Consider the following 24,351-nt stretch of genomic DNA (forward strand, 5'->3'; position numbering starts at 1 on the left):
GGACTAACACTAGGCTTTTAACACAAGAAACAGGAATAACATGACAACTGATTTTAACTTTGCAAATCAAAAACAACATGAAGTCACATTTTAAGATTAAGACGTTTCCTTCACTTATTTGAACGTGTAGTATCAACTGCATGCCATAAAATATGTACAAATTACTAATTTACTTTGCATTTCCACCTTTCCTTAATAATGTCCAAAGCATGTGGCATTCTTTGAGTAATGTTGCCTACAGTCACATTTAGAACAACTGATCCTTATACTGGTAGAAGTAGTTACTCAATCACTATGAATAACAATATACTGTGAATAGATGAAAGAACAATAAGTGCAGCAAGATTTTTCCATTCTTATTTTGTAAACTAGTAACCACTAAATGGGATGTTTACTGCTTTTTTTGCCACAGGACACAATCCTGCTTACTTCAGATAACAGTGCCATTTTAGGTAACAGAAATAATGATTTTACATACAGACAAAGTAAATTTGGTATTATAGTCAACATTCCTTCTCCTTTTGTGATGTTCATTGGTGCATAAACTATTATACACTAAACTGCTTGTGGTATATTTACAAAAGAAATAATTGTATACATTAATACTGTAACAAACTGTGTGTGTGTGTGTGTGTGTCTAACAGTGATTGTGTAATACTGTTGTACTAACATCTATTTGTTATTGCTTGTCTAACTGAAATCAGTGCAGGAGTACATAGTTTTGATCCAAGGTTTAAAGGCATGCCTTCAAGTATGCAGTTTAGAATTTTCAGGAGGTTGTGGCTCCCTAGAGATCTAACCAGATAATTAGTTCCAAATAACCAAAGAATAAGCCTTTAAAAACTGCTGCAACAACAGGAAGAGATGACTTGTGTTTTATATACATTTTTTGAGTCAAAATCTAATTTAAACAAATTATTTCATTATTAGTTCACTGTTCATTTTTTTAGATATTCCTGTCAACCAAAAGAACTTTGTGTCACTTCACATAAAAACTTCACAATCACTGGCAGCAATCATAAGTTTAAAGTAACCATTACCAACTGAATGAAGAACTGTATCCATCAATATAAAACAAACCTTGGCTAACACAGCAGGAGCTATAACAGTATTAACATGTTCCACAGCTTTGCTAACACCCTTTCCATGGTACGCACTTTTATCCCCATCTCGTAATTCTAGTGCTTCATGTATACCAGTTGAAGCTCCACTTGGGACAGCAGCACGAAAAAGCCCTAAAGATCCAAACAATGAAATTGTTAAACAAGTTATTTAACAAAAGGTAAGTTACTATGAACTATACTAATTTTCACTGCTTTTGTTACACAGGGTAAATATCCATTAAGTACACTGTCCAAAACACTTACAATTTACTTTGATCAACCTCTATAAAGATGTTATCTTAAAGCTAAGGAACAGATAAATAAGATAAAGAAATTACTCTAGTTTTCTTCTTTGCTATTTCATATACTTTTTTTTGAGTTCACTGAACAAGTATTAAAGATAAATATAAAAAAAGGGAACTCAATGTATTTAATGTCAAGCTGTACAAGAGCATGAATTTTGACACATGAATGTTAAAAAAATATTTGTGAATGAACTGACTGAACTTGTTCAATGATGATAAGATAAAAAGTCAACATATCTGGCATAAAAAAATTATCTATTTTCTAAAGATATTGATGAATAGAAATTAGGAAAACTTGAGAAACTCATGGCTAACACCATACTTTTTTGATAAAAAAATTAAATTATATGTAAATTTAAAAAATATACATTTTTATCCTTCATGAATAACTTTTAATACTAAACACAAATTACCCAAAAACAAAATCCTCAATGAATGTATGTTGTTAGTATGTACCAATAGCAGTATTGCACTGTGATAATTCATGAAACAGATCTAAAAAGGCTTTAGATTGACTTACCAGTGAATCTTATATGCAAATTCTCCACACTCTCTCTTTTCTTTTGTTATATATATACAAGTTTTGATCTAATTAATATATATACACATAAACACATTTATGTGTGTGTGTGTGTGTGTGTGCACACAAGTAACATCCTAAAAATAGAGTATTTCTGATAAATTATTTTAACAATTTTTCAACTTTCATTTTGTGAATAAACTATTTCACAGTCTTAAAAGTAGCCTGGATTTAATTAAAACAATTTTATAGTGATACTCACTTCTACAGCAAGGTTACCACAGTTGATGTACTTTAAACCAATGTTACATCTACTTCCACCCTAGAATATGTTTGTTCTTGACCTTCAAGTTTACTATGGATCTTGTCTACTACATATTTTAAGCTCCAATAACAACTAAATTTACTATACCTCTGTCTGTTGTTACATCCACTTCTACAGTGGGGTTGCCCCGGCTGTCAAAAATCTGTCGAGCAATAATGTTGGTAACTGGCATGGCTAAAACAGACACAAATACATAACCTTTCTTCATTTCACAAATATACCATAGTAAAATCATTCTATAAACTAATTTCATTAGATACAGCTTGATATTACACTATTATTATTATATTCCTCACTCTAAACATTTTATGGGTTCTATTCTTTTAATCAGAAACTTCATATTGTAGGTATCTAGTGGAATGTAAAAGGTCCACAAAACAATCTTTTATTACATATAACAAAAACAGTGAAAATGTCATGAGAATCTACCTGTTTTAAAACGTTATTTTTACATTCTTAGATGACATCCAAACACAACATATTTACTTTAAAAATTATATACTTCTTTCATGAAACAAAAAAGGCTATCAATTGAATCAGGAAGTTAGTAAAAAAAAAGGTCTGTATGAAACCAAAGCATTAGAAACGAGCAATAGTACCAAACTCCAGTGATGGGAATAGTTTATGTTAATCTATTAATTCAAATTATTTCATGGATTTTTAAGAAGGTTAAATGTGTTGCACACTTGGTTTTATTCACAGTGAAAGCTCTGAGCTACTTATACTGCCTACTACAAAAAAGCAATTGCTAAACATTTCAGTCATACTAATAGCTACTCAAAAATAATATACAGTAAAAATACATTTTTATTCTTTCAATTATATCACATTTTGAAATGTGAATAACAGTGTGATTAATTCCTAACAATTTAATGTGGAATATCCTAACAGCAAAATAAAATTTGGTATCAACATTATTCACATCTGTTCTGTTATTTCAAAAGTTAATGTTGAGCTTTGCCTCAACCACAGTTCACTATATATACATAAGTATAAAAATAGTAAGGTATCTTTTTTTTTATGTGACCACTGACAAAATAAAAGTAATAATAATGAACAAAATAAAATTTTAAGATCAAATTTGAAATAACTCAGTTTAAAAATCAAAATGTATCACACTGAAAACACATTTGTTTGTGAATAAGAAAAAGTTAAAAGTATTTTTCAGTGAGATTATAAAACTAAACATATAATTGAAGTACTACTCATATTTATAACATTTAAAAACCAAGATCTACTGAAGCTATCCCATCAACTTAAAAAATATTCAAATATAGCTCTTATCATCTTAAAATTTATCAAGCTTTATTTCATACTCTCTAAAAGTGACTGCATCTATCACACATTAAGGCAATTTGTTCTAAAGCTCAACCACCCCGTTTACAAAAGTAAAACTATCTAAAATGGAGATAGCTCCTATTCTACCAAAATTTGTGTGTCCCCTGACCCTACCATTTTCACCATTAAATATGAAAAGCTGATGATTTAATATTATGTAACCTCCAAATAATCTTCAATACTTTATTTATATCCTCTCTTCAACATAAAACAATTTCATAGATATTAACATGTATTTGTATCACAGTTATCATCTTAATAGCCTTTTTTGAGTATTGAATTGTTGAAAAGGGTTCAAAGAATTGAATACAATATTAACAATGGGGCCTATCCAGTGACATATGCAATGAAATAACATGATGGTTTATGAACTATTATCAATATTTTATTTTTCTAAATTACTGTTTTTACATAAACAAAATTCATTCTTATTAATTGAATATTTCCATTATTATGAAGAACATGTAATCTTCTTAATTAGTGGCTGTAAGCTTAGAATATCTTAGAAATCAAAGTTAAAGTTTTCCTAAATTAAAAATCTATTTCCAGTAATATTTACCTTCACTGACAATATAGCTATTTTTCAATATCAGCTTTGCCTGTCTAGTCATTGGTCTTTCATGCTCTAGACTTGCATACCCTACTTAAATGCCCTATCAGGGGCCTATCAGAATATAGCAGAACTTAAGAAGAGAGAGAAAATCCTACAAAAATGCAAAAAAAATCCAGCTTATGACATCAACATGTCAGCAGCCAAAAATATACTCCACCAGAAGGCAGAAAACCAAGACAAACAAACAGACAAAGGAGGATACAAGGTCCATCTATCTCATCACATATTAAAACAGCAAATCTCCCAGCTGAACCAGATATTCAGGAAGGAAGAGAAACTAATTAGTCCTTCCCTACCACCAATAAAGGAGGAGTAAACTCAAAGGGGATAAGAAAAGCCCCAAAATGATAAAGTGAAAAAAACATACAGCATCCAAAATGGATTCATAAAAACCTGACTTAGTAAATAAAAGTGTCAGAAAATAGATTCCAAATTCTTCCCAGGATCAACAAAAAGGCAACTTCAGAAGCCCTAGGTAAAAACACCCCATGCCAAATAAATGTCCCCATCTCTTAGCATATAAAAACAGCATCAACACTGTAGAGAAATGCTAGATAACAAAGAAGGAGTAGGGAAGGTTGGATTAGACACCTTGCTTTCAACAGTAATATGGGAATTCATACCCACAAATATGTCAAATTTAGTTGTTTTTTTTCTTGAAATTATGATTATACTGAAATCCATGAAATGTTATGAAAATCATTACACAACATAAAAGAAAGTCATGAACAATGCTTTGTCAAGAAAAAGTGATTATATTACGTAAGAGAGATGTTTATATACAGTATCACAAAATAAGACGTACTGATGAGGTTGGAGAAATTTTCAAATCTGATATTGCCAAGGGAGTATACAAGAACAGTGCTTATACAGGCAAAGCCGATGTTGAAAATTAGCTATATCATCAGCAGATGAAAAGTATGTTTTGGAAACTGTACAAAACTATCTTTCCAAGCTGAGATAAGAACATTAAATATTACTACTAACTACATAACACATTTATCCCATCATTAAAATTTATCTATGTCTGTAACATTCTATATTTCATACAAAACAGCAAACAAAAGAATACATACTCATTTGCAATACTAAAAATCCCATCCTACAACTCATTTGCTAGTGTAAGTTTTTGTCCTGTATCATACAAACTTTACTGTTATATTATTATCTTGAAAAAAAAAAAAGTTTAAACCAATCTTAGAGGTGCTTAAGATTGTAAAGACAACTGATAGCGTTGATGCAAAAAATGTTTGTTTTCTTTTCAGAGCAAGCTACACACTCAAAGTGAAACTAAATATCAGTATGACAGTTAGTATATTAATTAAATATACTTATATTATTACTTATAGATTAGAATGTATTGTTTCAATAAATGGGTACTGTCACTGTTAACTATTTTCTGCCATAAATCCAATAATATTTCATGAGGTTTGGCTCGCAATGGAGATTTAGTCTTAAATAAATCTGTTAACCTAACAATGAAGAAAAACCCAACTATTTCTACATATACAAACTAGTAACTATCAGTCAGAAAATTAATTTGAAGATCAGTGAAGTTATGAGTCACCTCAATAAGAGCTTAGGTAGCAGAACAATCTCACCTCATGAAAGATATGCAGGTTTCCTTTCCTGGAAATCTACCCAAACCAAATTTAGAGTTGACAGTAAGAAACTGATGATTTATGTAACTACTACTAAACATTTCTAGAAATACTGGTTTATACACACCTCCAGAAACATGACTGGCCAGTATTCAGACATCAAAATGAAAATGTAGCCCAGAGATCTTAGGCTATTTACTGCAGTTCTTACCTCAAGTGCCATCTACAAAAGAGGTTGCTCAACCATGGTGAGAATTAAATCTAACTAGAGTGCTAGCTTAAATCTAGAAATGCTGAATCATTTCATAATTGTATTGGTCAATATTTAGTTGCTTACAACAATTATAGGCCTCAGGTTTGTAGCAGTATGTGGAATAGAAAAACAGGAGACTAGATTATGGAGCCAACAAAGATCTAGCAAATAGTGTAATCTTATTGATTATGGATACTAATTACTTACCAGCTGTCCACTTGTGACAAACAAATCTAGTGAAGTAACCTATTGTTGTTTCCTTTACATTAACAAATTGTTTTTGTGTGTGTGTGTGTGTGTGTGTGTGTGTAAGGACTTTATCATCAGCATGACAGATGTAGTCACATAATGGCCCAATTTAGTTACTTAAATAAATTTATGATATGCAATTTATTTTGTTTTTAAAGTTCATGTTGATTTAAATACAATGTTACTAGTAGAACTATGATTTTTTTCAGTTTTGTTGTTTTTGCATTTAAATGAATGTGTCAATTATTATCTAGCAGAAGGTTTTGCTGTCATTTTTTTCCATTTTAACCCAAATCAGGTCTGGGCAAAAATTAATTGCTCATGGCAAATACATTGTGTGATCTCAAAATTTGTTCAAGGTTTCAGGAATATTCAGCACCTTTACATAAATTATTTTTTAATGTATAACTTATCACAGTGAACTGAACTAAATTTTATAGTATGGACAGCACAAAATGCAACTATTCAAATCTATACTGTCAGAATATAACAACCACAACTTAAGACTTGCAAGAGACTGGAACCATTATTTAAAATGTAAATTACTGTGAAAAATGTCCATAAATATCATATTTATAGTGAATATGTATTATAAGCATTTGATTTAATTTAGAAAGGCAGAAGAATCTGTACAGCAGTGATTTAGTTACACCTTCAAGTCACCAGGAGATCAGCTCATACTGCAGTCAACAATGAACTTAATAAAAACAGTAGAGATTCTCATATGAATAGTAAGATAACTTACATTAACATTTTTAAAAAATCCTGTGTTGTACCAATTCATTTATTATACAATAAAATTAGCAAATAATTTGAAAATACAGTAAATGCACATCAGAACATAGTTATTAATGGGAAGTAAAAACAAAGGCCAAAAGAATATTAATTCTAGAATTCTCTGCCTATCAATGTAATAATATTTCTGTGTACTGCAAGTTTTTTAATCTATTTACATCTAAAACTTTAAGTATACATTTTAAATGTTTTGATGAGATTTCAATTTTAGTCTTATTCAATTCTTCAGGTTGTGTATGAAGTAGATAAACTATTTATCAACATTCGTACGCAATGGATTTCTAACCTGTTACCACCTAGAAAGAGCATTGCTTTATACGACAAACGTAAAGATGTTGAAAGCAGTGTCCATCAGTGGTTATTCAGATGATATCCACAGATTATATCCTAATCTATGTTGTAATAAGAATGACAAGTCACATAGTTGCTCTAGATGGAAGGTTTCTTGTGTACTTTAGACATTCTGAAATATCCTATCAATTTATTCAGTGATTCTCAAAACTCATCTCTTTTTAAATGGTTTGATACAAGATCGTATGTGACAAGTCTGAAGGAAAAGCCAGTAAAAGTGATGGTGCAATGTGTGTGAAACATCTAAGAAACTACATACGTTTGTGTTCAACTTAACTAATTAAACACTGTTTATTTTGTTTCATTAAGAAAAATAAAAAGAGAATCTTACTAAAGCATATCAGAGATAGAAATAATGAAATAAAATTACATTTGCTCAATGGAAAGCTCTACAGCAGATTGCATACCTTTTAGTAAAGTTACACTTCCTCAAGAATTTGTTTTTATTTAATTCTGCAATATGTTCACTTTCAATGGTCATAAAGAAAAGAATACAGATGGACCATGCATTCCCAGTTGGGAAAAACCGAGCAAAAAAAACATGAAATTCCTCAAGCAAAGTTGAGATCCTTGGGAATGAAGAAATGTAATATTTCAATCCCTGTACACCTTATAAGCAGATACCAAAGCATCAATAATTTTTGTAAGAAAGACTGTAACCATAGATGTTTTTTTTTTAAAGTGAATATTTAAATTACATTTTTGTATTGTTCTTCTTAATAATGATCTACAAATAGAATATAGACTGAAAAACAATTTTTAATTTATAAATGTTAAATAAATTCAATGCCACAAGAATTAAGAATTAGAACTTTCAAACAATACTAAATTATACAAAAATTTGTTCAAATGTTTGCACAGTAAGTGTTAATTTGTATACATAAATTAAAGCAACATAAAGAATGAAAAATACACAAATTAATGAATACGAAAAAAGAAACAAAAGTAAATACACATGAGCAGCAGGTAATAACTTCAACCAAATAGAAATTTACATAAATAATCTGCAGTAATTGTTTATTGCACTTTATACTTGTTAAGTTACAGCAATCAAGTACTACCCAGATAAACTTCTGCCTTCAGGCACTACTTCTGTTTATGTTTGTACTGTGAATTGTAAGACTAATTTGCAAACATGTAATAATGAAGTATTCTACGTGTGTATGTATGTTTTACATGTACAGCATTAACAGATATTTAGTTGTTTTTTATTCTGTGTGTGGGGGTGGGGTAGGGGGTTGCTTGTACTTCTCAAACCATAAACCTATTTACTCAATAAACTTAAATCTAATTATTTACTAATCCAGCTATCTCATAATCATCAGATAAGACCCTTCAAAAATCTTACCCTTATTTTAACATTTTGTTTACCCTTAATGTATTTAAATACATCTTTACTCTTATATTTTATATTTTCATCCAACCTTTTCTCATACATTCTTTTTAATGCCCTAACGTTTTGCTTCACCCAGTTTATTGACATTTTAGTATAATCTTCTATATCTCTAATCATACCAATCAATTTAAATTTCTTAAGTTTGTGATACTTTTAAATTTTAGCACTTATACACTTTCTGAGTCAACCTAGTTTTTTCTTGCATCAACCCTTTTCTCTCTGTAACTTATTAGAATTATTTTAATCTTGAATATTTTAAATTTATCTTGTAAAAACTTCCCACATTTTATTAGTGTTTCCAAGTAACTCAGCTTCCAAATTCACAACAGGTAATTCTTTTCGTATTCCTTCAAGATTTGTTTTGAAATTTTAACAAAATATCATTATTCCCAGTATCCATATGCTGCAAAAATTTGAACCATGTACAGAAATTATCACTTATAGTTTCACCGAGATGTTCCTCCAAAGTGCCAAGGCATTCAATATAACATATAGATATCTAATGCGGGAACAAAAGCGGAACGATGGAGTAAATTAAATTTCATATGTAAAAAACGAATTGGCCATTGAAAAGACCGAAAGTAGTGCAAGCGTTCAGATCGATGGCAAGGTATCGGCAAGTCTACTGATATATTCATTACCTGAAATTCCAAAATCCCCTACAAACCAAATACAATTTTACTTAATATGCAGTGAGATACAAATTATTTTGTAATATGCAACTGTAAATTATGTAACAGAATGCCACTTCAGAAATGACGCAGTATACCTTATTGTGTGACGTAATGACGTTTGAATTTGATGTTGGTAGTTGTGTTGTAGCCGGCTTTAAAGACCTTTCGTTAAGTTTAATTTCATATACGGTGTTAACATCAATTGGCGTTAATCGCCCTAGTATCTAATTAATCCTTAATTATGCTTTGCGACTAAATGATCAAACTCTACCTCTCTTTTCCTCTTCGGCTTCAAATATTAAGTCAAACCCACCTCACAAATTTATGTGAAGATACTAACACCAAACTTCCCATACACTGCACGCTTTCTCAAGCAAAGATTTCTGACATCAGTTTCTTCCTTTTGTTCTCGGCAGCACGAACTCTAGCGTGTTTGTTTTTCAAAATATTTCCTCATTAAACAGAAATGAAAAATATGAGTACATCTTGCAGTGTTCTGATTCGAATTTTATCTTACTATTAAATTTTGGCCGTTGATGATAGATAACGCAAAGCCACAACTTGGTTGAAATTCAAAACCTTTAAATTTACCTCATAACACACAGAAACTCACATTTGTAATTTTAATCATGTATAGTGAGGTTCCGTGTCTTATATGTTTCATTCAATTGAATTAAAATGAAAAACGAGTATCATGACGTCACTTCTTTGAATTACTTGTGTGATAAAAATATTAACGCTTAAATAGTTTCCAGTCGACTGTTCCGTAGAATAAAAATTTCTAATTCACTGGATATTTTTGCTGCAAAAGGTTATCTGTAGACCTGATCCATTATTACGAGCCTGAAATAGCGAGTTAAAATTCCGTCATTAAACATTCTCGCCTCTTCAGTTGTGGAAGTGTTATAATATTATGGTTAATCCCACTATTCGCTGGCAAAATATTATTGAAAAATATGGCCATGAATGGTGTTATTTAGCTGTCTTTCCTCTAATCTATCGCTTCAGCATTAGAGATGGCTACTACAGATAGCCCTAAACTATTTGTTTGCGAAAAAAAAACGAACAAACCGTTGTTGCATGTTTTCTGATTTTATAGTTTTATGAAAGTTGAGAAATGACAGATTTTTACTCTTGCGTAACTAGGAAAGACATAAACAATTGTTCTGCATTTAGTTAACGCCCTTGTGAAAATACTGTAAGTAATAGTAGTAGTACCAGAACTGCCTTGACCTTTGCCTCAAACTAAGGCTACGTAACACATAGTAACTTCAAAGAGTTGATAAGTTATATTTCTTTTAGCCATGCTGTAGTCTCATTTTGGTATATGAATATACTGTTGTAAGCTGTATTTGTAATATTGCAATTTATATGTTAATTAGAGGGCATAAGATATTAAAGAGGCCTCGAAAGTTGAAAAGCTCTTAGTAGATGTCAATATTTTTCGTATATTCGAAGCCAGATTATGAATACGATATTTTGATAGGTTGTGTCAGAAGTGGGATATTACTTTGGTGAAAATAAAAAAGAAGTCTGAATATATTTTAAACACAACTTTAACTGCTGAAGATGATGATGTTGAGTTAAAGTAGTGAGATTCAAGTGTTTCTTGAGATAATGTAATTATTGTTTGTTTGTTTTGAATTTCACGCAAAGCTACTCAAGGGCTATCTGCGCTAGCCATCCTTAATTTAGTAATGTAAGACTAGAGGGAGGGCAGCTAGTCATCACCACCCACCACCAACTCTTGGGCTACTCTTTTACCAACAAATAGTGAGATTGACCGTAACATTATAACGCCCCCATGACTGAAAAGGCGAGCATATATGTAAAAACGGCTCGTTTGGGTTGAGAAAAGGTTTTGCGTAGAAAAGCGAACAACGTTTCGACCTCCTTCTTAGCCCAAACGAGCCATTTCTACATATATATTTTTCTCTACAAGTGGGTTTTCTCGACATGACTGAAAGGGCGAGCATGTTTGGTGTGACGGAGATTCGAACTCGCGACCCTCAGATTACAAATCGAACGTCTCAACCCACCTGGCCATGCCGGGCTTAATGTAATTATTAAGACAAATTTAAAAGAAACAAGTAAAAAAAGATTAAAGGAGATCATGAAAAATGTGATTGAAAATTAAAAGACCAGGAAGAATAGGATGAAAAATCAGCAAAAAGTGACACAAGAATGAAATAATATCAAAAAAGAATCTGAAGGAAATTTAAAGATGATATACACAGAGCCTTTTAGACCCATCCTTCTTCAATCAGATTTATCTTTAATTTCTTTAATTTTTAAAAACTACAGTCATTGGAACGCAGAAGATGCACAAAGTACTGAAATGTCTTCATTTATGATTGTGAAGGGGATGGTATCAAGTTTTTATTTTAATTTTTCACAATTGAATTTGACAACACACATTAATTTATTTCTGATGCTTTATGCAATCTAATACTTGGATGCATTGGCGGGAAAGTAATTTTCTAATATATCTCTCATAATCTCAACTACCAGTGAGTTTTATAATTCATGATATCAGAAAAACACGTAGGTTCAATAATTATTCATTCAAACTATAAAAACCCTATCATTTCATAGGAAGTTGAATTAAATTATGGGCATGGCCAAGCGTGTTAAGGCGTTCGAATCCTAAAACGAGGGTCGCGGTTTCGAATCCCGGTCGCGCCAAACATGTCTGCCCTTTCACCCGTGGGGGCATTATAATGTGAAGGTCAATCACTATTTGTTGGTAAAAGAGTAGCCCAAGAGTTGGCGGTGGATGGTGATGAAAAGCTGCTTTCCCTCTAGTCTTACACTGCTAAATTAGGGACGGCTTGTGCAGATAGCCCTCGAGTAGCTTTGTGCGAAATTCCCAAAACAAACAAACAAACAAACAAACAAAATCCTTCCATGTTTAAAATGTGAAAATATTGAATAATGGTTCTCTTAAATGATCAAATATGCTCTTGCTTATAGAGAGTTAATTGCTGTACTATATGCACACTATCTTTATGTAATATTCGTCGTTAATTTTTAAATTCCAGTTTCCTCAGCAAAAATTTCATAATGTGTATTTTCTAATTATAAAGCCACATCGGGCTATCTGCTGAGCCCACCGAAGGGAATCGAACTCCTGATTTTAGCGCTGTAAATTCGTAGACTTACCGCTCTACTAGCGGAGGGCAAATCTTATAATACGTCAGTATTTTAAGTACGGTCCAACATGGCCAGGTGGTTAAGATATTCTACTCGTAATCCGAGGGTCGCGGGTTCGAATCCCCGTCACACCAAACATGCTTACCCTTTCAGCCGTGGGGGCGTTATAACGTATCGGTCAATCAAACTATTCGTTTGAATTCCTGTACTACTAAATATGTTTGCACTTTCAACTATGGAGGCATTATAGTGTGACAATAAATCCCACTCTTCATTGGTAGAAGAGTAGCCCAAGAGTTGGCGGTGGGTGGTGATGACTGGTTGTCTTCCCTCTAGTCTTACATTGCAAAATTAGGGACGGTTAGCGCAGATAGCCCTCGTGCAGTTTTCGCGAAATTCAAAACAAACCAAAACAAATATTCACTAGAAAAATATATTTTCTTATCTTTAGCCACGGATGAGATTGAAAGTAAGAAATGCCACCTGAAGCGAGCTAGTCTTAACCGAACAGCAGCATTTGCTATTAGAGCAGTATAACTTTATAAGAGCCGAAATTAAAAAAAGCATGTTTGGTAGTATGATGTTCAAAACTCGAGACTCTCGATTTCAAGCTCGACACGTTAATTCTAGAGTAACTAGACCATACTCTGGGCTTAAGATACGTTTCTGTTTCTTGAGAAACACAAATGCACATACACTGCTGGCCACAATCTTAAGGCCAATGAACATAAAGAAAAAATATGCATTTTGCGTTGTTAGACTCAACCACTTATTTGAGTAGAGCTTCGAAAGATGAAAATAAGAAAAGGTAATAAAAAAAAAACTTTTTAGCATTTAATTGGGAAAATGTGAGCACTATGAAATTAGCCTAAATACTAGCTGGTCAAAAGTTTAAGACCATACCGAAACGAAGTTCTAAACAGGGTAGGAAATGCCCAACAAGAAGTCTCAGTACTGAGTTGCACGGCCGTCATTGCAAATAACTGCAAACATTCGCTTTGGCATGGTCGATATGAGCGTTTGCAGAAGGCTTGCTGGAATGTTATTTCAAGTGGTGAAGATGGCTTCACGAAGATCATGCACCGTTTGGAATTGACGTCCATTTTTATAGACTTCCCTTGCCATCCACCCCAAACATCTTCAATGGGGTTAAGTTCGGGCAAACACGCTGTATGGTCCAAAAGAATCACGTTATTCGCCAAGAAAAAAGTCCTTTGTCCTGAGGGCATTGTGGATTGCATCGTTGTCCTACTGAAAGATCCAGTCATTTTCACACAAGCGAGGGCCTTCAATCAATAAGGATGCTCTGTCCAACCTGCCAATGTAGCCAGCTGCTGTTTGACGCCCCTGTATAACCTGAAGCTCCATTGTTGCACGGAAAGAGAAAGTACTCCAGATCATGACGGAACCTCCTCCACTGTGTCGTGTAGAAAATGTCTCCGGTGGGATATCCGTATCGTGCTAGTAATGTTGGAAACCATCTGGACCACCCAGGTTAAATTGTTTCTCATCAGAGAACAAAGCCTTCTTCCACTTTTCTACGTCCCATGTTTGGTGCTTCTCAGCAAAGTTTAACCGAGCTGTTTCGTGTTGTGGAAGGAGGCGTGGCCTTTAAAGACGTTTACGGTTTTTAAAGCCTTTCTCTCATAGATGCCATCTTATTGTTCTTGAGCTGCATTCTGCATCTGTAAAGACCTTAATCTGGTTTGACGATTGGCTGGTGTCTTGCCGAACAACCTATCGAATCCTCTTGCTCAACGCCGGCGAAATTTTCTTAGGCCAACCACTTGAAATTCTCGTTCCGTATCTCTCAGGGTTTTTAAGAAACTTGCAACAGCAGTTTTACTACGCCCAATCTCACCAGCGATAGCACGTTGTTCATTGGCCGTAAGATTTTGGCCAGTAGTGTACATACACAAATCGTCTTTTTTTTTCAAGTAAAAATTTAGAACTGGTTTAGATCAATGATTTATGATGACATTTGTATCTATCTTTTTTTTATTTACAAACCTCTTGAAGAGGCCTCATAATTACATATATTACATACAAAACAAGTATAAAGATAAAACACACAGTTATATACAATTGAATACGCATACTACTATCTGTAAAAGCTCATATCAAAGGATACACAATAACGTAACGTTGTGAATAAGGACGAACAAGTTTAGAAAAAAATTGAAAGAAAGAATCGACATCATTACGAATAACATACCTGGAATAACCAAAACTTATTTTCCTTCTTAATTGACCCTTATAGAATGGCAACAGATTTAAATGGATATTTTTGGCTAAACAAATTTTCCTAACAGTCATTATACAATATTTAGCTAAGGTAATCAAAAACACACACTGTAGGCTCTCATCTTTTCTTAATCCTTCTAGGGAGCTCTGTACAAGAATTCGCCGTTTCTAATTCATTGGTACTGATTTTTGAATGATAAAGGAAATAGTGTCGAAAACTAATGTCCATGAGGGTTGAACCATTGGACACAGGCAATATAAATGTCTCACTGTTTCAGTGTCTTTACTACAAAGTATAGATAAACCAGTATCATGTTTTTGCACATGAACAAGTTTATTGTTCGTCATTAAAGCATTATGTTAAAATAAATAATCCACATCACCAAAGACAGAGCCTTTAAATGGGTGATAAGTATATTTATGTATTTTTTCCAGTTAGTATCTTTTAAAATACAGAGTGTTCGGAAAGTCACTGTGCAGTTTTGTAATCATATTTTATTATATTTCAGATTTTGATCCCAAATTGGTTTTAACAACTGAAGAACGTGTATGGCTCGTCGAACACGTATTCCGAGAAGGTGGTAGATATACATATGTGGTGCGACAGCGATTTGCTGAAAAATTCCCAGATATACCTGTTCCACATCGCAATGCAGTTCCTAACCTTGTTGATAATTTTCAGGAAACTGGATCAGTGGATGATGCCAGACGCTGTGGAAGGCCAGCAAAGCTATCGGAGGAGAAACTGTTGGATATTTCTGACAGTGTGATGCAGAGTCCATCAAAATCATTACGAAAGTTAGCTCAGCAGCATGATATTGGTCTTGAAACTGCTCATAAGGTCGTCAGAAAGAAATTAAAGCTTTTTCATACAAAATAATGGCGGTACAAGAACTGGAAGCAACTGATAATGAAAAACGAATACGTTATTGCAGATGGTTTAACCGATTTATCGAAGAGAATGCAGCTAATGCGTTGGATGTGACCATTTTCACCGACGAAGCATGGTTTCATCTCTCGGGTTACGTTAATTCGCAAAACTTAAGATTGTGGTCATCCGATAGTCCTCACAGTTTGCACGGAACACCCCTACATGATTTTTAGGTTGGTGTGTGGGTTGCGAATTCCTGACGTCGAATTGTTGGCCTTATTTTCTTTATGAACACAATAAACAGCGAGCGCTATTGTTCGGAGATTCTTCACACCTTCATCGGTCAGATGACAAGTGATGAAATCAATTACTCGTGGTTTCAACAGTATGGTGTTACTGCCCACACATCTCACAGATCTATGCGGTTATTAAAGGAATATTTTGGAGACCGCATTATTTCCAAAGACGTGTGGCCTCCACACTCACCATATCTTAATCTACCAGACTTTTATCGATGGGGAGCAGCAAAATCTGCAGTGTATTGTGATCGTCCGCACACGCTAGATGACATGAAAGCAGCGATAACAGCATTCATTCAGTCTATTTCAAGCCAGCAACTGATAGCGGTATTTAGAAACAAAATAAGAAGGATCCAAGCCTTTATTGATGCCAACGGGGGTCACTTTCAACATTATTTATAATTGTCATTCATATTTACCTTCTGTATTCTGTATTGAAACATGTCTGATAATAAATGTATAAGTGAACAGTGACTTTCCGAACACCCTGTATCTTTCCAAGCAGTAATTTCTTCAGTAGGGGGATGGAGTTCAGGTATATTATCTTAAGTGAATAACATTTTCGCCATCTGAATCACACACCTCAAAATTAAATTGTGTCGTACCTGTAATTGGGAGAATCTCTCTTTCGACTAAGTCTTTCCATTCTTCTGGAATAGCATCATACAACTTTTTGTATTACTGTCTGACTTGAACCGGTATCACACTTTCAGATAAATCCTAACATAACTCGATAATAGTTTTTATGGGAAGCCAACGAGAGACAAATTCGTAAGTGAAGTCCCTTAAGCGAATTAGTCCCGCGCTAATAAAATTTTTATTATAAAATGTACTTAATCCCATTGTGGGAACAAAAACATTGAGAAACAGTGGTTGCCGGAAAACAATTTCGGTGTTATTTGGGAAGATTTTTTTTTTAATTTTGCGCCAAGCTACTCTAGGGCTATCTGCGCTAGCCGTCCTTAATTTAGCAGTGTAAGACTAGAGAGAAGGCAGCTAGTCATCACCACCCACCGCCAACTCTTGGGCTACTCTTTCTTTCAACGAATAGTGGGATTGATCGTAACATAATAACGCCCCCACGGCTGAAAAGGCAAGCATGTTTGGTGTGACGGGGATTGGAACCTGCGACCCTCGAATTACGAGTCGAACGCCTTAACACACTTGGCCATGCCGGGCCGGATTTGGGAAGATTCGACGACACCTAACGAGCGTCTTACATGACTCTAATACTTCATCTGTTAATTTTAATACTTAACAGATATGTAAGTACTGAGAATTTTCGAATTGTTTTATCCCTTGTTTTATCTAGTATAAATATATATTTTATTCTTCTACCATTTATATCTTCTCATAGAAGAGAATAAATATCTTAGTCCTTATTGGTATGGACAATTAATTTAAGATGATTTTGAACAAGACTTTCTTTAACATATTTTCTGTGCTATTGTATTATTTGTGATGTTCACTTATAACTGCTAAATATCAACATTTGTTTACTATATAATATTTTCAATTTAAACATTTAAAGAAATGGTGGCGCTGGTGACAAAATAATCGTCATGAGGTAGTTCTGGCACGTATTTGAGTGATTGTTTTGATAGTTTCGTAAGTAAGATGTGTTAAAGGTCACTCGAAATTTCATTTGTGGATATATGTACGTTTATGGTTAAATATTTGGAACTTCGCCGACGATCATCCATGTAAGATAGTAGTTTTTAGCATAAATTCTATTCTGTGTGTATTATTTAATGTATTATTAGAATTATTGCTGTTATTTCTAAATTCTAGTTCTAGGAACACCATTGCTTCCGGTATTTACCTCCGGTGTTAAAACCTACACTCCTACTTCTAGATACAGATGTAATAAGTGTTAGTGTGATATTCGCTTTTGTGATTACGGTTTCATTGTACGAATACATTAATAAAGTAATTATTTTAATTTCTAGCCTATAAAGTGAAGTTATAACTTTTAAATGGTATTTATGTACAAGTAATGATACTATTTGTGATTACTTATAGTGAATAGTATATCTGTAGTATTTGAGAGGGGCAACAGATGGCTTTTAATTTTAAACTTAAGTTAAACAGATCCTAAAATGTTTATTAAGCACAAAATTGACGTTTTGTTCCATGGCTTGTTTACACTTTGAGGGCCCCTCAGTATTGTATAAACACATAATTGTCAATCACATAATAAATTTAAACAAAAACCACCCTTGGTTGAAATTGCTTACATATATTATGCATAGGAAAGTATTCATTTCACCATATTTTTTGCAAGTTTGTTACATTGAGTGTTGTCACAGGCAAAGACATTAAAGTTATTTGCTGTAATGCAGCATAAAGACCTCATTTAAAGTGAACAATATAAAAGTAAACCAGTAAGCTGAAAGCTAATATATTTTTAATTTAGTTTTTCTATTTGGTCACTGTCTGAGGAATTTCAGGCTAGTACTAATTTTTGGTGAGGAAATTTTCAATTTAGGTTGTTTGATAAAACATTATTTGTAGAACTATTTGATTGAAATTTGAAATTAATCAATTTGTCATTGAGGCAACATGACTTTAGAAAGCAAAGATGCTGTTGTAACCAGTTAGTTTCCTTTAGGATGTTACTTGTTGCATTTATCTGGATAAAGAAAAATTATTTTATTTATATGGATATTCAAACAACTGAAAAGATGTCATATAAATAATAGGGGATTAGTGAGTAAAATGGATTGAAGGTTGGATAAGTGAGAGAAAGCAAAAACTGGTTGGTAATGTAGTCTAATTGAAGAATTTCTCAAGTGGTGTGTGTCAAGGATCTGTGCTGTTATAATTATTTCTCATTTATATTAATGACATTGGTTCAAATCATTCAGTGGCTGTATTTATTGTAAATCCCCTAAATTAAAATAAAAATAAACTAGTGAAAAACAGACCACATCTTGAAAATCTGAACAGCAACCTTAAACTTCTTAAACACCTGTACCTCATTTTCTAATATTACATTCTTTATCAGACAAATCTTTAGGGCAGAAGTCTCCACTTTTTTATTCAGAAGGGACTAGAGGGGCTTGTTGACTCTCATAAGTCAGTCAAAAAGTGATGTCCTGGGGATATCTTGGTGGAAAAATCTATTCCAAAACACAGTGAACTCCTCTTGCATTTGAAGGCTATCGGGGATATATCCATTCAAGTTACTCTGCATGCTACTTTGAATTCATCATGAGTTATTGTCAAGTGGAATTTGAAGAACATCCATGAATTGGAGATCCTCGCTGATATCTCCATCCAAGGAGTATCTGCAATGAGGCTTATCTCCACTCTCAAAGATGGAACCTTGATGCTGACCAGTGTGTCCTAATTTTGATGTTTACATCCCCACGTCCACCTGCGACTATCAAGGCAGGTTATCAAAATTGCAAAGTATGGCCATATATTCTTATCCCTCTTAAATGTTTCCAATGTCAGTGGTTCAGGCACTCAAAGACATCATGTTATGGTTCCTTAATGTGTGCTCATTGTGGTTGTAATGACCATGATCCCTACAAGTGGAAAATGGACCCTCATTGTGTTAATTATAGTGGCTGTAACCAATCTTACTTTTGTTCCTGCCCTATGTGGGTAGAGGAAAAAGAGATACAGCATTTGAAAGTGGTTCGCAACATTTCTTACCCTGAGGCTCAAAAGTTACTGTCCACTACTTCATCTCAGATATATGCTGCTGCACTCCATTCTACTGCTTCAGTGGGAGTGCAGAAAAATCTTTCTGTACTTCCAAGAGAGTCATTTTCAAACCATGTGAAAAGTCTTTTGCTCTCCTTGGTTAAGAAAGTTGATGAGTTAACATCACCACCCATCTCTGTGTCCACCATTCCTTCCAGCAGCTCTCCATATCCACTTCCTTTAGTTCTGGGTTTAAATGTTTCCTCAGGTCCCTTTTCTTCTCCAGCTGCGTGATGCAGAATGATTATTCGTTCATGCCCTCAGTCACTGGAATCTTCTTCTAAAGACAGAGGCCTGCCCACTTAACGCATGGCAATTTCATGGAAGTTGATAGACCTCTTTCTGTTAAAGAGGATTAAGAGAAAAGATGTGGTCAAGAAAAGAGGAGCTCTCTGTCCAGTTCTCCTCCACATAAACAAAAATGGCAACATTGATACAGTGGAACTGTCGAGGTTTCCATTCTAATTTAGATGACATCAAGGCACTGATTGTTTCATATCATCCTGTGTCTTTCCTTCCAAAAACATTTTTGAAACTTGCAAATATAGTCACCTTTCAGCAGTTTTCTTTATACTGCAATAACAGGTTGTGTGATGGACAAGTGCATGGAAGTGTGGCATTGCTGGTTGACCAGTATGTGCCAGTTTTAACTTTGCCACTTGATACATCCTTGGAGGCCATAGCCATCAGTGTTTCCTTTCTAAAGGTGTGTGGACAATATACTTCTGTCCTCATTTCGATCTTGCTTTCCAATGGCCAGGAAGTTGTTGATGCCCAGAGCATTGCCAGTACTTTTGGGGAGAGCTTTTGCCAGGTATCTAGCACTACTGATTCATCCTTCATCTTTTTAGCCATCAATATTTGGGCAGAGCAATTGGCTCTTTCATTTTGGGTTTGTCTCTTTTACACTGGTGGAACTCAAGCTTGTTCTTCATCAGTCTGGCAGTACATCAGTCAGACCTGTTGATGTACATTATGAGATGCCATGACATTTCTCTTTTGCTTCTCTTGTTATTTTTATGATTGTTTTTAACCGGATCTGGCAAGAGAATGTTTTTCATGAAGTTTGGTGCCCAGGCTATTGTTCTACCTTTTTCTAAGCCTGGGAAGGATCCCAAGATTCCTTAAAACTACTGTCTAGTTGCTTTGAAGAGTTGTCTCTGTGAGACCTTAGAGAGGATGGTTAATGCTTGTCTTGTTTGTTTTCTGGAATCAAACAAGTTCCTCTTACCTTCCCAGTTAAAATTTTTCTATAAGCCAGTGATTCTACATTTGTGTGGGTGTGACACTTTCCCATTTTTTCTTACGTGAACTTGAAGTCCCTCAGGGCTGTGTCTTGAGTGACACACTTTTCAGTATAAAGTCTAATGTCATTAATGGACAACTCTCTCCTGTCATTGCAGGAGTCAACTGTGTTGACAACTTCCACATCTTATGTTAGTCATCAAATGTGAGGTTTATTGAGTGGCAGCTACAGACTGCCCTCAGTTATTTACTGAAGTGGACCACAGCAAATAATTTTACCTTTTCTCCCTCTAAAACTGTTTGCATGCACTTTTGCCACCAATGGGGTATTCACTCTCATCCTGAACTCTGTGTTGGTGAAGTTGTGGTTCCCATGCTCCCCGAGGCAAAGTTCTTTGGGCTTATTTTTTACTTTTTTACTGACCTTTGTACAATACATCAAGTAGCTATGAGTCAAGTGTACAAGGGCAGTGGCATCTTTCATATTCTTTCTCCAATCTCTTGGGGAGCTGATCAATGTTTTATGCTATAGATCTATCATGCCATAATTTGATAAAAACTGGACTGTGGGTTTCTGGTCTATGACTCTGCCAAGACCTCAACTTTAAAGATACTGGACCCCATTCACTATCAGGGGCTTCTGCTCTGCATGGATGGCTTTCCAGACTTCCCTACTCCAGAATTTGTATACAGATTCTCATGAAATCCTCTACACCTCTTCTGGTTGCAACTGTCTTTACTGTATACTTCAAAACTTTGATACTTACCACAGCATCCCACCTGGAGTTGTTGTTTTTCCTTCCTCAGTGGGCCATGCTTTTTCAGAATGGTCTACCACTGTTCCTTTTGGTATTTGCATCCATGTGCAGTTGGATGACATTGCTGTATCCACTGGGCAGCTCATCTCACCATAGCTTGTTACCATCCCCAAGTGTGACCTTTTGTTGAGTCTCCTATTTGCTGAAATTCTTTCAAGCCATCTTTTCATTCCCATTTATAGGGATAGTTCGAAATCAGGTGACTCTGGGCTCTGCCATGGTTTGTTATGGTTCAGTCATTGCACACAGGATCCCCCTCTACAGTTTCTGTGTTCACTGTTATATTTCTCTTGGCCCTGGATCATATATAAGCTAAGCAGTACACAAATTGTTCTATTTATACTGACTTGCTTAGCTCTTTAATGGACCTGGAATTGCTTCACTTTAGTTCTATACCCTTTTATCACCACTATTCAAAATTGACTGGCCAATTTCTCTTCAATATCCACTTCTATCCAATTCCTCTGGATACCAGGACACGTTGGTATTCACGGGAATGAGCTCGCTGATACTACAGCTAAGTCTGTCTGTTCTGGCACTGTCACTGCTGTGCCCACTTCGTACATGGACTATGGTCCTGTATTCAAGTCTCATCTCTGTGCTAGTTGGCAGTTAACTTGGAATGAGCAATATAACAAGCTTTTCCAGATAAAATCGTCTATTGAACTTTAGCCATCTTGTTTCCGTAAGGATCAGAAGGAGGAAGTTGTCCTAACTAGACTGTGCATTGGTCATGGTTTTTTAACTTATCATTTTCTATCATCTGGGACTGATGCACCAATGTATGACACTTGAGTCACAATAGTCCACATTTTACTATCATGTTGTCATTATGATTCTGAACAACAGCACCATTTTAGATATGTTTTGACACTGGACAATGTTATTGGTGAAAGTGACACTGTCCACCTTACATATGTTTTAAATTTTTTAAGGGCCATTGGCCTTTTTAACACTATTTAATTTTTTAATTCACAAATTGGATTTTGTTTTGTTTTAACATTTTATTAATTTTAATAATTTTACTTTATTTTAAATTTTTTTACTGGCTGTTTGGTGCAGATAGTGTAGTTGCTTTGTGCCATAAAATGCCAAGCAAACACAAATTGTGATTAATTTTCTTTACAGTTAGAGAATTTTTAGCTATTTAAGGCATTGATAATTTTAATGAATATTTGTAAGCGTGTAATGTATCTGGACAATATTTTCATATGCACTTGTGTTAGTGGTTAATAAAAGCCATATTTTTCAACATTTATATTTCAGTATATGAAAACCTGTTTGACACTGGATAATGTTCCTTTATTGGTTACTTAGAGCCATATACAAGACTTAGATAAATCATTGATATGAAATCTATTGTAGAACTTGAAGAATGTTTGCAGGATTCACCTAATTTCAGGTAAGTGTAGTCATGTGTTCCTTGTAATGTTTTTGTGATTTGATGTTCAGTTTTTGAAGCCAGTTATAGTAAAATATCACAGAATATTTTATAAAGTTTTGTTTAAAATGTAATTGTTTACAAAGTGTTATATTTGGAAAAGAAACTTACAGAATGAACTTTAAAAGTAAACTGTTGAAATGTGTGTACTCCACAAAGGAAAAATGTTCTAAAATGGAAATGTTTTTCTTTGTATACCATACTTTTATTTGAAAATGTAAAAATCATAATTTTGAGTACAGTTCATTGGATCAGGGTTTCTAACAACTGAATAATTTCATCATATGTTACACATCCAATTTTATGAAACAGAAATGAGTTAAAACTCATTTTAATTGTACAGTTACTTGGCTTTCTGATCTCTTTTCAAATAGATAAATTAGATCAATATAAAAACATAAATTAATTGACTGTAGTAAACCATACAACAAATAGTAGATATGCACTAAAGCACAAGTTGTGTCAAGTAGAAAATGTATACTACATTAATTTTTCCATTTTGTTATAATTCTTAAAAAATACTGCACTTTGTAATTTCATGGTGAATAATTAAAGCAACATATATAATTATATTTGTAAATTAGGTGACACATTTGATATTCTTATCGGTGCATGTTATGGTTTGGGTTCTTTTTGCTCTTATTGTGGATCAGATTCCTTTTCAAACAATTATCTTATGGTGTGATATCTTGATTCGTTTGTTTTCTGATGGCTTTGATCTCACTGGGATACTCCTCACATTGAAGCTTTTGCTATGTCTAGTTACAACTGATTGCTTTGGATTTAGTTTTCAGTTCATTCTCTTCTTGCTCTGGCTATCTGCATTTTTAGTCAGGATTGGACCTATACATTTATCTATTTTTCCATTCTTTTTCTTCTCTGGGTGATTTTGTTCATCCTTGACACTCCATGTTTGGTTCTTCTGATAACTCTTTGCCAGCTGTTTCAGCTGTTTTCTGTAGCTTCTCCATATCCAACTTCCTCCTTCATCACCTTTTCTCTTGTCTCCATCCCTTCTTTGCAATCCTCAGTCATTTGTGTTT

General features: G+C 33.9%; 1 protein-coding gene, 1 long non-coding RNA gene and 1 pseudogene across 6 annotated transcripts in view; 2 read left to right on the forward strand and 1 right to left on the reverse strand.

The window, feature by feature from the left end:
• The window catches only part of LOC143223115 (enolase-like), a 35,000-nt gene extending 24,976 nt beyond the window's left edge, over window positions 1–10,024 (reverse strand). Inside the window, exons 1-3 of one of the 4 annotated variants that reach the window (XM_076450602.1) lie at window positions 9,837–10,024; window positions 2,341–2,427; window positions 1,081–1,235 (exon numbers count right to left, since the gene is read on the reverse strand). In XM_076450602.1, the coding sequence (XP_076306717.1) occupies window positions 1,081–1,235; window positions 2,341–2,425 (240 nt within the window). In that variant the 5' untranslated portion in view covers window positions 2,426–2,427; window positions 9,837–10,024. Of the gene's footprint in view, window positions 1–1,080; window positions 1,236–2,340; window positions 2,428–9,490; window positions 9,607–9,794 lie in introns of those variants that run through there. The other 3 variants (XM_076450601.1, XM_076450603.1, XM_076450604.1) reach the window with 3 other exon arrangements.
• Window positions 5,919–7,464, forward strand: LOC143223116 (uncharacterized). The gene is made up of 3 exons (XR_013012669.1): window positions 5,919–6,053; window positions 6,921–7,038; window positions 7,332–7,464. It is a non-coding gene; the product is annotated as an uncharacterized LOC143223116 (long non-coding RNA).
• A 7,612-nt stretch (window positions 10,025–17,636) lies between the features above and the next one.
• The window catches only part of LOC143223118 (uncharacterized), a 105,408-nt pseudogene continuing 98,693 nt past the window's right edge, over window positions 17,637–24,351 (forward strand). Inside the window, exons 1-2 of the transcript XR_013012671.1 lie at window positions 17,637–17,793; window positions 23,134–23,269. The product of XR_013012671.1 is annotated as an uncharacterized LOC143223118 (transcript). The remainder of the gene's footprint in view (window positions 17,794–23,133; window positions 23,270–24,351) is intronic.

The sequence above is a fragment of the Tachypleus tridentatus genome, chromosome 8 (genome assembly GCF_004210375.1).
Source record: "Tachypleus tridentatus isolate NWPU-2018 chromosome 8, ASM421037v1, whole genome shotgun sequence".
In the NCBI taxonomy this organism is placed as follows: Eukaryota; Metazoa; Arthropoda; class Merostomata; order Xiphosura; family Limulidae; genus Tachypleus; species Tachypleus tridentatus.